Source organism: Ovis aries, chromosome 2 (assembly GCF_016772045.2).
Source record: "Ovis aries strain OAR_USU_Benz2616 breed Rambouillet chromosome 2, ARS-UI_Ramb_v3.0, whole genome shotgun sequence".
Classification (NCBI taxonomy): domain Eukaryota; kingdom Metazoa; phylum Chordata; class Mammalia; order Artiodactyla; family Bovidae; genus Ovis; species Ovis aries.
Window position 1 is genome coordinate 13,838,138 of NC_056055.1, and position 14,220 is coordinate 13,852,357.

The window sequence follows — 14,220 nt, forward strand, 5'->3', positions numbered from 1 at the left end:
GCGCCCAGTGCCCCGGAAATTCCCATTTTCAGCAACCTGAACTTACTGAGAAGTTGCGGTTGCCTTAAAAAATTCATGGGAAGTTGAGACGACTTGACACCTGGGTTTTCCGAGGTGGTGGAAAGAGCTTGTGACTGGGAAACTGGAGACCTCGGTTCAGGTTAGGCCCCCACCTTAAGCCAGCTGATGACCTTGGGCGAGTTGTCTAACCTCGTTGATCGTCAGTTTCCTCCCCTGCAAACAGCGGGTAATAATGCCCACCTCACTGTGTTGTTGGGTGGATTAAGTGGGATAAATGATGTGGAGGTGTTTGGCACGGTGCCCAGCACAAGGCAAGCGAGCAGTTGGCGTGATGTGAATTTAATTCGTTTAGAGACCCTCGTGGCTCCCATTTCACCAGGAAATTAGAATTAGGAAGACATCTTCAGGGCCCAGTGGCAGAGTGACAGACCCTGCCTTGTGCCCGGGAGAACTTCTCCTGAAATCTTTGGAAAAACAGTTTAGCTGAATTGTAATCGGAGAGCATCTTCTTTAAAAGCAGTTTTATACGTTTAGAAACTCCAAGAGCTGGCAGTTAAGCTTTACTTACAAAAGAGCTGTCTGGCAATCCATCTTGCAAATGTTTAGGCAGCTCATGCTTGAAAGTAAAGCCTGGTTAGGAAGATTTCTGCTCTAAAAAGCTCCCAAACTCAACTTGCAGTGATTATTTAGATTAGGGTTTTTTCACTCTGGCACTGTTAACACTTGGGGTTCAATAATTCCTTGTTGTGGCGCTTTTTCTCTGCATTGTGGAATGTTCAGCAGCGTCTTTCATCTCTGACCAGTAGATCCCAGTAGCAGTCCCTCTCCCTCAGTTGTCTCCCCAACCTCCTTCCCTCTGGACGAGGGGCACATTTTCCCTTTCTCCCCCTTTAGAACCACTGATTTAGATCCACCCTGCTTTTTGTCATTAGCCTGTCTGAGTTGTTTGAGAATTTCATCTTCTGTTTTCACTGTAATAACCAACTTTTTATAGCCTTGTAGAACTGCACCGGAGTGCATCCACATGCATCAGCTCATTTAATTTTTACAGCTCCCACCAGTAAGGCTGGTGTTATTCCCATTTTACAGATGAGGAAATTGAGGCTTTGAGCAGCCAATTACACAGTATGTGGTGTAGCTGGGATACAACTCCTGTCATCTGGTTCCACAGGCAGGCCTTTTTTCTTCTGCATCAGGCTGCCCTTTATTGTATTCTCAAATAGATGGCTTTCCTGATTAAATCAAGATGGAAAGTAGATTGTAAGCTGGAAACCTTTCTGGCTAGTTGAAAATTAACAACAGTAAGCTATTATCTGACAGAGAGTAGGTCATTCTAGTTAAATATTCTAGTTCGTAGTGAGCTCCCGTAAATTCTATGTACAGTTAATGGAATACCAATTTGCAGAGAATTAGAGTAGAAGACAACGTGCCTAACACTCTGTATTGATCTAGCCTTGTCTCTAGTGATTTGCTGGCTCCAAAAACAACTCCTCTATGCAAATTAGACATTAGCTGGAATGTAAAAGGTCAGGTTCCTGAAGGCATCTCAGAGTGGCTGGAGGGTCCTAGACATTCCATTCAGCATTTATTGAGCTGCTTCTGCATGGCAGGTGCAGTGCTGGGTGGGGATGGAGAGTGGGCCAGACTCCAGTAAACCCAGGGTGCCTGGGGAACTCCTCAAGGAGAGGGCAGGTCCTGGCCAGGCCAGACACATGGGAGGCCAAGGTCAGGGACAGCTTGGGGCAGAGGAAAGAACCTAAGTTAGCACAGAGTCAAATTCAGAATCCCACACTGCTTCACCATCCTTTATCTGAGCCCTCCTTTCCACATTTTATCATAGAGAAGGTATTCTCATAGCTTTTTAACATTCCCATTCAAGTGTCAAGAACCTAGTCAGAGACAATCTTATCCCTGAAAGAAGTTGGGGTTCCAGGCTGTTTATTGGTCTCAGAGGATTGGGACCAACTCCTCGATTGTTGAGTGTGAACTAGAAGGTTCCACGTGCAGTGTTTAATTTCAGTGTGGTCCCTCTCCCCTCTTACAGATGAGGTACCTCCGCTAGCAAAGATGGAGTGGGACCAGGAGCTAGAGGGATGAATTGGGATTGTCTGACTCTCAGGTCCAGGCGTATGAAGGATTCCGTTTTCTAGGATGGATATAACCTACCAGAGGGGCTTAGGGAATGGTGGGAGACAGGAAGACATGGCCCCTCACCTCCCCCGCAATCTTTAGGGTTTGTGGCCCGTTGGTGGAGGGGGATCCTGCGATTTGTGGTCCTTCCCTCTTCCAGAGAAGTGTCTATTAACCCTAATTCCCATGCTCACCTTCCTTCCACCAGACAATGGGCCTGGAAAGCGGGGCCACCCTCTTCATTTCTCAGCAGGGGCTGGAATGCTGAGGGCAATCCCCTGGCTTTGACAAGCTGGGTGGGCGGGGCAGCGTGGCTAGCGTAGTTTTCTAAGCCTGAGCTCTTCTTACTGACTCTGAGACAAGACCAGGTCAGTGTGTCCGCTCTGCCCGAGTCTGGGTCCTGGCCACTGCAGACCCTGCTCTCACAGGTGTGTCCTTTCATCTGCCTGAGGGACAATTAAAAGGGAGTGCTAGGTAGGTCCCTGTCTGAAATCTGATCAGATCGTGCTTTCCAAGACCCAGAGATCCTGCATCTTTGTAGCTTCTCCTGATGCATACACGTGTAAGGGACTTCTGCCTCCAGAGGAAGACCAGCTGGGAGCACAGACATGACAGCAAATTCAGACCTTTATTGAGCCACTTCTGTGTGACACAGAGATGGAGGGTGAACCTGTCTTGGAAGGATTCATGGGGGAGTTAGGAAGGCAGTGACATCGTGACATTTCTGTGTGTGTATGTGTGTACACGCATGTGGGCATGTGTGTGCTGTTTGTCATCTGTCTGATTAATGCTTTAAAAGAGGATAAAGCTAGATGCAAGAGATCCCAGTGGAGACAGCCCTTTGTTCTGACGGGCATCAGGGACCACTCATCGGGAGTAGTTGGCATTCAAATTCAGCCTTGGAAGTAGAAAAAGATGGTATTCAGTGGGCAGACAGAACAGCAGATGGGACAACTTAGAGGCATGAAGAAACCTCTTGTATTTCAGGAGTGGTGACTCTTCCCAGATCCAGCCTTCTGATCTTGGCTAATGCAGGACCCACCTTCTGTAGTTAGGGTAACCCCCCAAGCCCCCCGTCTCTGTATAGCGGCCTAGCCTCACTCAGTCCAGGGGTAAAGCCTTGTTTTCCCTGCATAGGAGCAATGCCTCTGGGCCCTGTCTAAGGCATGAGCACCTTCTGCCAGAGATACCTCTGTTTTTAGTTATTAAACACTGATACGGCACTTATTGGCTGCCAGGCACTGTTCTGAGTACTTTCCAAACATTAATCAGTCCTTTTTATCTTCGTAGCAACTCTCTGGCTGTGCTGCTTTCCTGCGTACAGGCCACTGGGCAGGTAGATGGAGGCAGAGCTCGTGTTCCTAGTTTGAGTCCCTCTGTGGGTGATGCTTTCATCGCGGTACAGCTTCTCCTGGCCTCCAGTTCACATCCATGTGCCAGGAAGCAGCCGAGTCTGAGAGTCCTGACGGAGTGCTGACTGCCCCCGATTTCTCTCCCTGACCCCATTTCCTTCAGGGGCCAGCGGGGCTCCACTGACTACATTTTCGAAACCAAAGATTGGGATCTGTAGTCTGAGAAAGAATGTTTGTGCTGCGTCTTTGTGCAAGAGGAGGCCTGGGAGGTGTTGTTTGGATACTGAGAGAGTGGAATTTTTGAGACATTTCAATGGTTTATGTGGAAAGTTAGGACAGAGGATTTGAAATTGGGATAGTCCTGGAAAATTCAGGTCCCATGATTTACTGTCAGGATACACAAGCTCTTTGTAAATATTTAAGCAATGTGTAGTTTGAATTTTCTGTCCTCAGCCTCTTGGCGCCTCAAAAGGGAATAAATAGTACCTTCTAGCCCCAGAATGTTGCTAATACTTAGCAGCCCCAGTTTACAGAATGGGATGAGAAACTGAGGCTCAGAGCAATGAAGTGACTCCTGGCAGGGTATGCTGCTCTGCAAGGACAGCCAGGATTGGAACTCAAGTCTGTCCCTAGACTGATCTTGACTGTAAAACGAAGATAATGATAGAACCTGTTGCCGTTAAATCGACCATTTTAAAGGAGCCAATGAACTGAAAACCCACTCGGGCAGAACCTGGCACAGAAAAGGGTCTCCTCCCTTTGTGGTCGGGCCCCTGACTCACAGACAAGCGTCCTGTTTAGCGTTTGATCCTGAGAGAGGCTGTGGTGAGTGATGGCCGGCTCCCAGGGCCCAATTCCCAGGGCTAGAGGATTGTTCCAAGGGGCAGGATCCAGGACCAGAAAGGGGCGGTGGCCAGCTGCACGCTGTGGTGATGAAAGGCACTGGTCTGACAAGAGAGGGGGATGTGAAGACCTGGTCCCTGCACCCCGCTTCCCTCAGGTGAGTCAGCCTCAGTGCAGACCCCAGGGTCTCGGTGGGAGAGGCAGCAACCGGCTTTGTCAACCACCCCTTGACCCGACCCACTGGTGGGCCTGGAAGGGGTGTGGCGACAGCCTGAGCTTGTGTCTGGCCCACTTTGCCTCCCACTCTTCCCTCAACGCCCTCCCCACTCCCAGCCCCTTTCCCTGGTCTGGTTACCAAATTCATACTTGGTGGTTGTAGAAAATAAAGGCATCAGGGAGCAAAGGGAAAATCATGCGTGGTGTTCTTCCTGGAGGCAGCTCAACACCACCACTGTGGTGGACGCCACATGCCTGCCACGCGCCAGCCCATTCTCTGCCACCCGCCAGAGGGTCTTTTAAAATCACTTCCTTTTGCTCCTAGAGTAAAAGACAAAACTAATGCTGGCATCTCTTGTAGGCCCTAGTGTACATGCTTTGGTCCCCATGCTTTCTCTGCTGATGGGGCCAGCGAGAGCCTGAAACCTTTGTCCCCCCCTCCTCATTAACTCATGCTTCAGACCTTGGCTGCATGATTGCCGATGTCTCCCCTTGCTTTCCTGCTGTGGGTAAAGCCGCCTGCTGTAAACACTGCCATCGCACCACCAGGTCTCTCTCCTTTTACAGCACTTTTCACAGTTGCAATTTTGTGCTTAATTAGTGCCATTTATTTGTATTAGTACCTGTCTCCCCAGCCACACTATGAGTTCTGTGAAATCGGAATCTGTCTTCCTTTAAACACGCACACACACCCCCCACACATACACACTGTCCCTGAGATTTATTTTTTCCTTTAACTTTTCATTTTGACCTAATTCAGACTTATAGAAAAGTTCTAAGAATAGAACAAAGAACTCCCATATACCCTTCACCCAGATTCCTCAAATATTGCCATCTTATTCTTCTGTATATACTTTTTTTTTTTTCCTGAACCATTTGAGGATCATTTGAGGACTCTTCCTATCCCTTCAGATACTTAAGTGTATTTCTTAAAACCAGTGACATCCTCCTATATAACTGCGGTACACTTTTTAAAAGCAGGAAGTCAGTACTGATGCAGTACTGTTATCTCATCTACAGACCTGTAGGCTTTGCCAGAGTGGCCTTTGCAGCAAATAAAACCCCAGATCAGGCGTTGCTTGTGGTTGTCATGTCTCTTTAGTCTTCTTTAGATTAAAGCAGTTCCTCAGGCTTTGTTTGTCCCTTATGATCCTGATATTTTTGGAGAATATAGGCCAGTTCTTTGGTAGGATGCGCCTCAGGTTGCGTCTGTTTTAGCCCGCCCTTGTATCTTCACTGCCACTGAAACATCACACGCACTCCGTTAACATTTGGTGAATGAAGATGGAAGGAGGTGGGAGGAAAGAAGTCAGCAGGTTGTCTAGTTTGCCCCACTCCCACGCCTTTCCTTGCTGAAGGATGTTATTTAGTTGCTGTCGTGCTGCGCATAGGGTTGAATCTTGCTACTCTTATTTTCATGCATTTGCTTTTTAATTGAAGTGTAGTTGACATACAATATTATGTCAGTTTCAGGTGAACCACGTAGTGGTTTGACATTGGCCTGCGTCATAAAATGACCACCAGGAGAAGTCTAGAAACCATCTGTCCTCCTGCAGAGTCGTTAGTAGTATGGTCTTTATGCCTTAAACCGTATCTTACATTCCCCATGACTTATTTATTTTATAGCTAGAAGTTTGTACTTCTTAATCTCCTTCACCTACTTCGCACGACTCCCTCACTTTCTCCCCTCCTGCCGCCACCTTTGCATCCTCTCTATCTATGAATCTCTTTCTGTTTTGTTTCATTTGCTCTTTTGTGTTTTTAGATTTCATGTGTAAGTCAAGTCATACAGTACTTGTCTCTCGGTCTGGCCTGCCTCACTTAGCATAATACCCCCTAGATCCATCCATGTTGCCACACACAGCAAGATTTTATTTTTTATGGCTGAGTAATACTCCATTGTGTATTGATGCCACATCATCTTTGCTGATTCATCCATCCTATTTTTGTTTCGATAACACAGCTTTCTCCCAAAACGAGAGAGGCCTTTGCTGTCTCTGCAGGAATACAAGCAGATGCCAGGTGATGGCTCGGCGGGCATGCTAGAGAGGGAAGGAGAATATTTGATGAGGGGCAGGACTCAGCCTGACTGTCCCTCCAGACACTTAAGTGCCTTCGCCAACTGCAGCTCTGACTTCATAGGCCTAGGGGCCCAAGAATAAGGCGACTAGAATTTTGATCCAAACCAGAACATTTTGAGAATAAACGGGGTGCTGTTAATTGCATCTAATCGAGAGCGTCAACTAGGGCTGTCCCGCACAAATCAGGCTGTGTGGTCACTCTGCCCACATGCGACTTTGAATAGGAGATCAGCGCCAGGGGATCAGCCTAGGAAACTCTTCTAGCACTAAGAATTTTCTGCCGGGACAAAGCAAACCTCATTGCCCTGGCATCATCTGCTGAGTCGTGTGTTCATGGCTTCGGTTGCCTCTGTGGTCTCACCTCCCTTGGCATGCCCCTCCCAGCCTTTCTCCTGCTACATGAACCTTGTGTGAGCCCTCACCTCACCTGCTGCTTCCCGCCACGGGGACTGTGAGAGAGTAGGAGCATCGCTTCCAAAACCAGGAGGAGGGGGGACAGAGTCTGTGATGGGTGCACAGGGGGAAAGACAAGCCAGCTGTGCTTCCTCCTGACCCAGTCCTAATGGATTTTAAGAGCCAAGATGTGTAAGTGAAGTGGGGCTGGAGACCAGAGTTCCCCTGGACCTTTTCTCCGCTCCCCCCAGCACCCACAGTGCTCACACTTCCCCTGTCTTTCCTGCCCAGCACCCCGCCCCCTGCACCCACAGGGCTCACACTTCCCCTGTCTTTCCTGTGCAGGCACCCAGGTCCCTCTTCCAGCCCTAGTTCCGAGATTAGAACCGAGTTGCTGGTCTTTGGCAGAGGCACAGAAGCAGCTGGCGTTGGGGACCCAGACACAAGAGGATGGGCATTGAATGACAAGGTGCAGACAAGGACTTGGATGCAGAGACCAGGCAAGAAACCAGCGTCGAGGGATTCTGGTAACAAGGCCATTAGGGGACCATTTATCAGGAAGCCTAGACCTGCAGTATTGAGTGCCCTGACACTCATCATAGGGGGCAAGCTCTGGGGTCTGATGAGTCTAGTTCCTTAACTCATTTTCTGCCTGGCAACAAACACAAACCCTGCCTGCCTGGATTAAAAAGTGTAGGCATGCCTCATTGTACTGTGCTTTGCAGACATTGCTTTTTTTTTTTTTTTTTTTAATTACAGATTGAAGGTTTGTGGCAACCTTGCATCAGACAAGTCTTTTGGTCCCATTTTTCCAATAACATTTGATCACTTTGGGGGTCTCTGTCACTTTTGGTAGCTCTTGCAACATTTCAGACACCCCACCAGCAAAAGATTGTGAGTCACCGAAGGCTCAAATGATGGTTAGCATATTTTAGCAAAGTATTTTTAATCAAAGTGCATATATTGTTTTTTTCAGATATAATGCTCTTATACATAATAGACTACAGTGTAGTGTAAATGTAACTTTTATATGCACTGGGAAACCAAAAAATGTGTGTGATTTGCTTTATTGCAGCATTCACTTTTTTTATGGTGTTCTAGAATGGAACCAACAGTATCTCTGAAGTATACCTGTATTATAGGGTGAAAATGTGAAGGTATAGAGAGATTTCCTGGGGGATCCTGGTCTTGTGGAGTTCAAAACATGGTGCAGTACGGTATCATGTTTTTATAACTAAAGGTGTTGGTGGCTTTAATGGAAAAGCCAGTTAGTGAAAGAGTTTCTAGTTATTGGAATGCAAGATACTAGCACTAGTATCTTGGAAAATTTTCTAGTTAATTGTGATATGTTTACTGGTCAATAATGTCTCCCTCATCCCCTGTGAGACTGTGTAAAAGTGTTGAGTTTGAGGTCACCTTTTATAGGACAAAGGGTCATACAGTGTCTGAACTAGAAGGGACCTCAGAAGAACCTTTTTCAGCTCCCTCTCTTTACAGATGGGGAAACTGAGGCATGCCCAAGGCACACAGTCAAAGAAGCAGGGACCGATCATACAGGGTCCAGCCCCAAGACCCTGGGTGCGTTTTCTAGGTCTCATCTAAGGAAGTCTATGAAGTAGACTGTGTATTTCTATTGTTTTATTAACCTGTGGCATTTCTCTAGCTGTAGAAATAAGCTGTGTTGGCATCAAAGCAGTTACTCATTTCTTGCTCTTTTTATGTAGAAGTTGCTAGGCTGATCTTTTTTTTTTTTTTTTTCCGGTTTTTGTGTAAAGATGATATAAACCCTTCACTGAATTTCTGTATTCCGCATTAGTGTTCCTCAGACTTGAGGACATCACAGTCTCATCTTTTAAGATCCAGGCTGCTGGGCTCCACCTTCAGAGATTCTGAATCAGTGGGTCTGAATCAGACTCACGTGAAGCCTCAGAATTTGCATCCCTTAACAAGCTCCTCTGTAATGCTACTGGTGGGTCCAGAGACCCGGGACTGTCCTTTGAGGACCGTTGCCCCAGGCTTAGTGATTGTTGCAGATGGTGTGCTCTGGGCTTTACAGCCAGCGGGACCTTTCCTGCTGCCCAGCCAGGCCTCTGTTTTCCCCTGTTGCTGTCATGCCAGCCAACCTGACCTTTCCACTCTCTCCAGCTCTCCTACCTGTTGCCCTCCCCTCTCCAGGTGACCCCACCACCTGTGGTGCTGGGATGGCCATCCCTATTCCCTCTTTCTTTCTTTCTCTCTCTTTCCTAGAAAATGAGTGTCTCTGGCTCAGGCTCACCTCTCCACTTCCAGCTGAAGACTGTCATATCACCTGAGGGGGAAAAAGCCTCCTCCCAGCCTTGCTTCACCGTTAGGTCACCACCCCATCACACCTTTCCTTTCACTGGGAAGCCTCCTGGAGGAATAGTCTACAGTCACTGAAAAAGATCCACTCTCCCCTCTCTTGACACAGACAGTTCCAAGAGCTCAGGTTTTCTATCCCTCTGCTGAAAAAAAGACATATGTTTTCAGAGTATGTCCAGTCCAGTGGCATCAAGCGTGATTTTGTGTGACCATCACCACCATACAGCCACGGAACTCTTGTCCTCTTGCACAACTGAAACTCTGTACCCATTAAATACTAACTCCCCATTCTCCCCACCGCCAGCCCTGGCAGCCAGCCGCCTTCTTTCTATCTCTATGATTTTGTCTACTCTAGGTACCTCATATAATTGGAATCATGTCGTTATCATGTCAGTACTTGCTGTTTTGTTACTGGCTTATTTCACTTAGCATAATGTTCTCCAGGTTTATCCATGTCACGTGTCAAAATCTCCTTCCTTTTTAAGGCTGACTAATACTTCACTGAATGTACATAACCACATTTTGTTATTCATCTGTCAACGGCCGCCTGGGTTGCTTCCATTGTTTTTGGCTATTGCAAGTAACGCTGCTAGGAACACGGGTGTACCAGAGAAGACAGTCTTGATGAAAGGGGGCTTGCAACCCCAGGTGAGATGTTTAGACATGTATTTATCTAGCTGCTGCTGCTGCTGCTGCTAAGTCGCTTCAGTCGTGTCCGACTCTGTGCGACCCCATGGACTACAGCCTACCAGGCTCCTCTGTCCATGGGATTTTCCAGGCAAGAGTACTGGAGTGGGGTGCCATTGCCTTCTCCAATATATCTAGCGGTCTCAGCTTTACTGCCTGCAACTGCCAGCCCAGTGTCCCCAGGCCTCCCCACCTGACCCTTGAGTAACACTACTCTTGCCGTGGTGGATCGCTCACTTGTCAAGATCAGTGGGATTTGGTCATTCAGCCCACTTGGTCTCCGTGCTGACGCCCTCATGCTGGGGCTTCTGTGATGCAGCCCCGCCTCCTGCCTCCCTGCCCATCCTGGCTCATCCTCAGCTATCTGTTTTCCCTCTCCTCTTAACTGTCCTGCACGCCTTCCTGGGTCGCATCATCAGGGCCTGCTCCAGCCCGGTCATCTCTGTGTGTATCGCATCTGAGCATTCCCCCCACCTGCCCCTACCTGCTCCCCACGCCCTGAGTTTCCCCAGGGTTCTCCTGTGCACGTGCATGCCCAAAGCAGAGCTCTCCACCCTCCTCCTTAAAAATGTTCTCTCTCCAAGTGACATGTTTGCTAACTTAGAAATCTCAGTATCTCCCTCCCACTACAGCTGCACTGGACAAATCCCGCCCATCAGCCCACCTCAGCCCCTCCTTCAGCCTGCCCTCGCCACCCCTCAGCAAAACTGGGTGGGTTCACACACTTCTCCCATTTGCCCTCCACTTTGCCTCTCTCCCCAGTGGGCCCCTCGCATCTATACCTGCTTCATGTTGCTGTCATTGTTCCCTGCAGAAACACCAAGATCACCTCTTCTCTGCGGGTCCCCTGTCACCTGGCTCCATAGGCCTTGCTTTTCCCTGGTCTCTCTCTCCCCTAAGCCCTGCAGACCATGTGCTCTCAGCCAGGGCATCCCAAGCTTTAGTGCTGACATGCTGATTCTGACTCGAGGGGTCAGGGATGGGCCCTGCCTGCTGCGTCTCTAACAGGCCCCCCAGGTGGTGTTGAGACTGTGGCCAGGAGACCACATGGGGAGCAGGTGGACTCCAGAGGAGATCTGTGTTTCACAATTTTCAGCCTATAAATAGTGGTGGAATTTAAAAACTCTTGTGTTGTAATTTTAAGGTTTTCTGTCTTATGCAAAGTTAATCGTAAATGGTTTCGATCGGATTCTTTGTTGCAGTGGTTATCTGTTGCTAAAGGACATTTTCCAAAACTTAAGATTTCAGTCTCTTGAGAGTTCGCAGTGGATCCAGGTGCCTGAGTGTATGGGCAAATGAGATTGTTCCCCTGCCGAAGGGGCTGCACACTCAGGGTCAGGCTCCCCCTCGTCAGCCTCCCCAGGGCAGAGAGGGCCTCTTTTTTCAATTCCATTCCCAGGGCCGAGCTGGTGTCTTCAGGCTGTGGGCCACAGGGGAAGGAGGCAAGTCTCCACCTGTCTTCTTGGAGATGATGGTGGAAACTGGTGATTCTATGTGGGAAGACTGGGTTTGGAAGGGAGCCCTGTCCTAGGAGGGGAGGGAAAGGATTCCTGGCAGCTGGGCTTTGTTGAGGGGCACATGGGCCTCCTGGAGAGGGGAGGGCAGGGCGGGCAATGGAGCCGAGCAGACCTGGGGAAGTCGACTGTATTGGCCGCTTTGGGAGGGTTGGAGAAGCCTGAGAGGGTTAGGGTTAGGAAGGAGGGGATGGAGTGAAAGTCCGGGAAGGTGCAGCAGTTTAGGCCCAACCTGCTCCAGAAGCGTCACTGCTCCTGAGCCCCAAAAGCTGCAGCAGTTGAGTCCGTCACTGAAGGGCCATTGAAGGGCCATCATTGATCTGGCCCCCGCCTGCCTCTCCCACCTGTTCGGTGACTCTGCCCCTGGTTTCTAGGTCCAGCCAAGTAACTGTTCCCAGTTAAAACATAGGTGTCCCTCCTCCTCCCCAGTCTTCTGCGAGGCTATGGTGCGCACTCGTATCTCTTGGTGCTGAGCGTGAACTGGGGCTGTCTCTGGAAGCCCGCCTCACTAACTCCAGGACCCCAGCAAGCCTCCAAAAGTCTCAATTTCCTGATTTCCGTGGTGGGGGTGACAGGTGTCCCAGGGTATGACAGGGTTGAGTGAAGATTCCACGATGACCCGGGCCCCTCCCAGTGGCACACGGTCATTTCTCGGGAGGCGCTGCTGCTCAGTTACTGCCTGCCATCTGTCCCTCTTAGTGAGCTTGTCAGGAGGACCGCAGGGTGACAGTTGACCCTGGGTGGGGCCTGGTGTCGGATGGAGGGGGCTGTGGTCCCTGTGCCAGGGCTGGAGGGTGGGGCTGGAGCGGCGCCGCTGTGGGGTGGACACGCTGCAGGTGTGTGTCAGCTCTCTCTGTGGATACTGAAGGCACCGAAAGGTGGCCGCTGGCCCCACAGTGGAGAGGAGAAGGCCGAAGGCCTGGGGGTGTTCTCAGGCTTTACCACGCGTATGGTCTCGGCCCGCGGTCGGTTGTGAGATTGTGTCTTCCTAATGGCATGTGGTCATGTATGGATGTGAGAGTTGGACTCTAAAGAAAGCTGAGCACTGAAGAATTAATGCTTTTGAACTGTGGTGTTGGAGAAGACAAGTCTTGAGAGTCCCTTGGCCTGAAAGGAGATCCAGCCAGTCCATTCCAAAGGAGATCAGTCCTAGGTGTTCATTGGTAGGACTGATGTTGAAGCTGAAACTCCAATACTTTGGCCACCTGATGCGAAGAGCTGACTCATTTGAAAAGACCCTGATGCTGGGAGGGATTGGGGGCAGGAGGAGAAGGGGATGACAGAGGATGAGATGGCTGGATGGCATCACCGACTCAATGGACATGAGTTTGGGTGAACTCTGGGAGTTGGTGATGGACAGGGAGGCCTGGCGTGCTGCAGTTCATGGGGTCACAGAGTCAGACACGACTGAGCGACTGAACTGAACAGCACATGGGTAATACTGATGCCGCCACTCCGGACACCACGCCTGGGTGGCCCTACTCAGGAGTGTGGTGCGAGGTGGCCAGGCGAGGACAAGAGGATGTGGAAGATGCTGAACAGACGCAGCTGTGTGGCTTTCTACCCAGCCTCGTGGAGCAGGTGTACCCAGGTGTCTGGGGTCTGGAGGATGAGATGGGAATCAGCTTGTGAGTGATGGACAACAGGGAGCAGGGGTCCCCGCAGACTTTGAGGGAAGTGTTGGGTGATTTGATTGTGCTATTTGAAACTCCATCCTTCAAGCTCTAGTTTTGCCATGAGAATCCCCCTAAAAGCTGTTTGCTTTGGTCCCAAGCTGAGCTGTGGTCATGCCCTAGACAAGGCTCCCCCACTCCCCACCCCCGCAGCCAGTGGTTCACAGCTGTCTTCACAGATGTACTTCCCACCCTGGAAGGAGATTATTGGATTATTCATGCATCTCTCTCTCTGACTAGCCTCTCAGTTCCCTGAGAGCAGGGCCCTGAGACAGCCTCTTAGTCTCTGAGCCCCGGCACCTGCCGTGGAGCCAGGCTACAGGCAGGCCTCATTAAACGCCTGCAGGGTCATCAGGGGCTGAGCACAGAGTGTTCACACGCAGGAAGAACAAAGCTCCATAACCCAAAGAACAGGAGAACCAAGCCCCTGTGTGGAGGGCCCGGGAAATCAAGCATTGGTGTGGATGGGAGAAGGTGGCGTCAGGAGCTGGCAGGACCTCAACTGAAAATGCGGGGACCGCTTTGGCAGCTAAGATGGGGACACGGGGAGGATGAGTGCTGGGGGCGTGGGTTTAGGCATCAGCTGTGAGAGTTGGGCTCTTGAGTTTTCTGGAGCGTTGGAGGCTTCAACGGTGAGGATGGGAATTTCAGCCAAGAAACAGCTGTTTGGTCCGGGATCCCAGAAGCAGACCTGCTTTTCTGCTTCCTGCAGGGGAGGGCAAGATTTCTGCTGATTGAGAATTGAGAAATTTCTCCCCAGCCACCGGTGTGCCATAAGCAGTGCTTCTCAAGGCTGAGTGAAGCCAGGAGGTAGGGATCTGTCCCGTGGTAGGGGGCTAGAGACACACCGCCGTTAGCATGTTGAACCTCTAGCCAGGGAAGAAAGGACCCCCTGGGGTGTGGGGGCTAACGCCTGAACCTCAGATGCCCTGTGAGTTGGGGTTCACCTCATTTTCCTGCGGAGGAATTG

At 50.0% G+C, this 14,220-nt stretch overlaps 1 protein-coding gene across 34 annotated transcripts in view; it reads left to right on the plus strand.

The window, feature by feature from the left end:
• Nucleotides 1-14,220, plus strand: part of PTPN3 (protein tyrosine phosphatase non-receptor type 3) — a 157,761-nt gene that overhangs the window by 39,847 nt on the left and 103,694 nt on the right. For 10 of the 34 annotated variants that reach the window (XM_060408932.1, XM_042242903.1, XM_060408935.1 and 7 more), the window contains exon 2: nucleotides 7,382-7,563. The exons of 15 other annotated variants lie outside the window; for them this stretch is intronic. In XM_060408932.1, the coding sequence (XP_060264915.1) occupies nucleotides 7,382-7,563 (182 nt within the window). Of the gene's footprint in view, nucleotides 1-3,133; nucleotides 6,123-7,381; nucleotides 7,564-14,220 lie in introns of those variants that run through there. 9 more of the 34 variants (XM_060408933.1, XM_042242904.1, XM_060408941.1 and 6 more) reach the window with 2 other exon arrangements.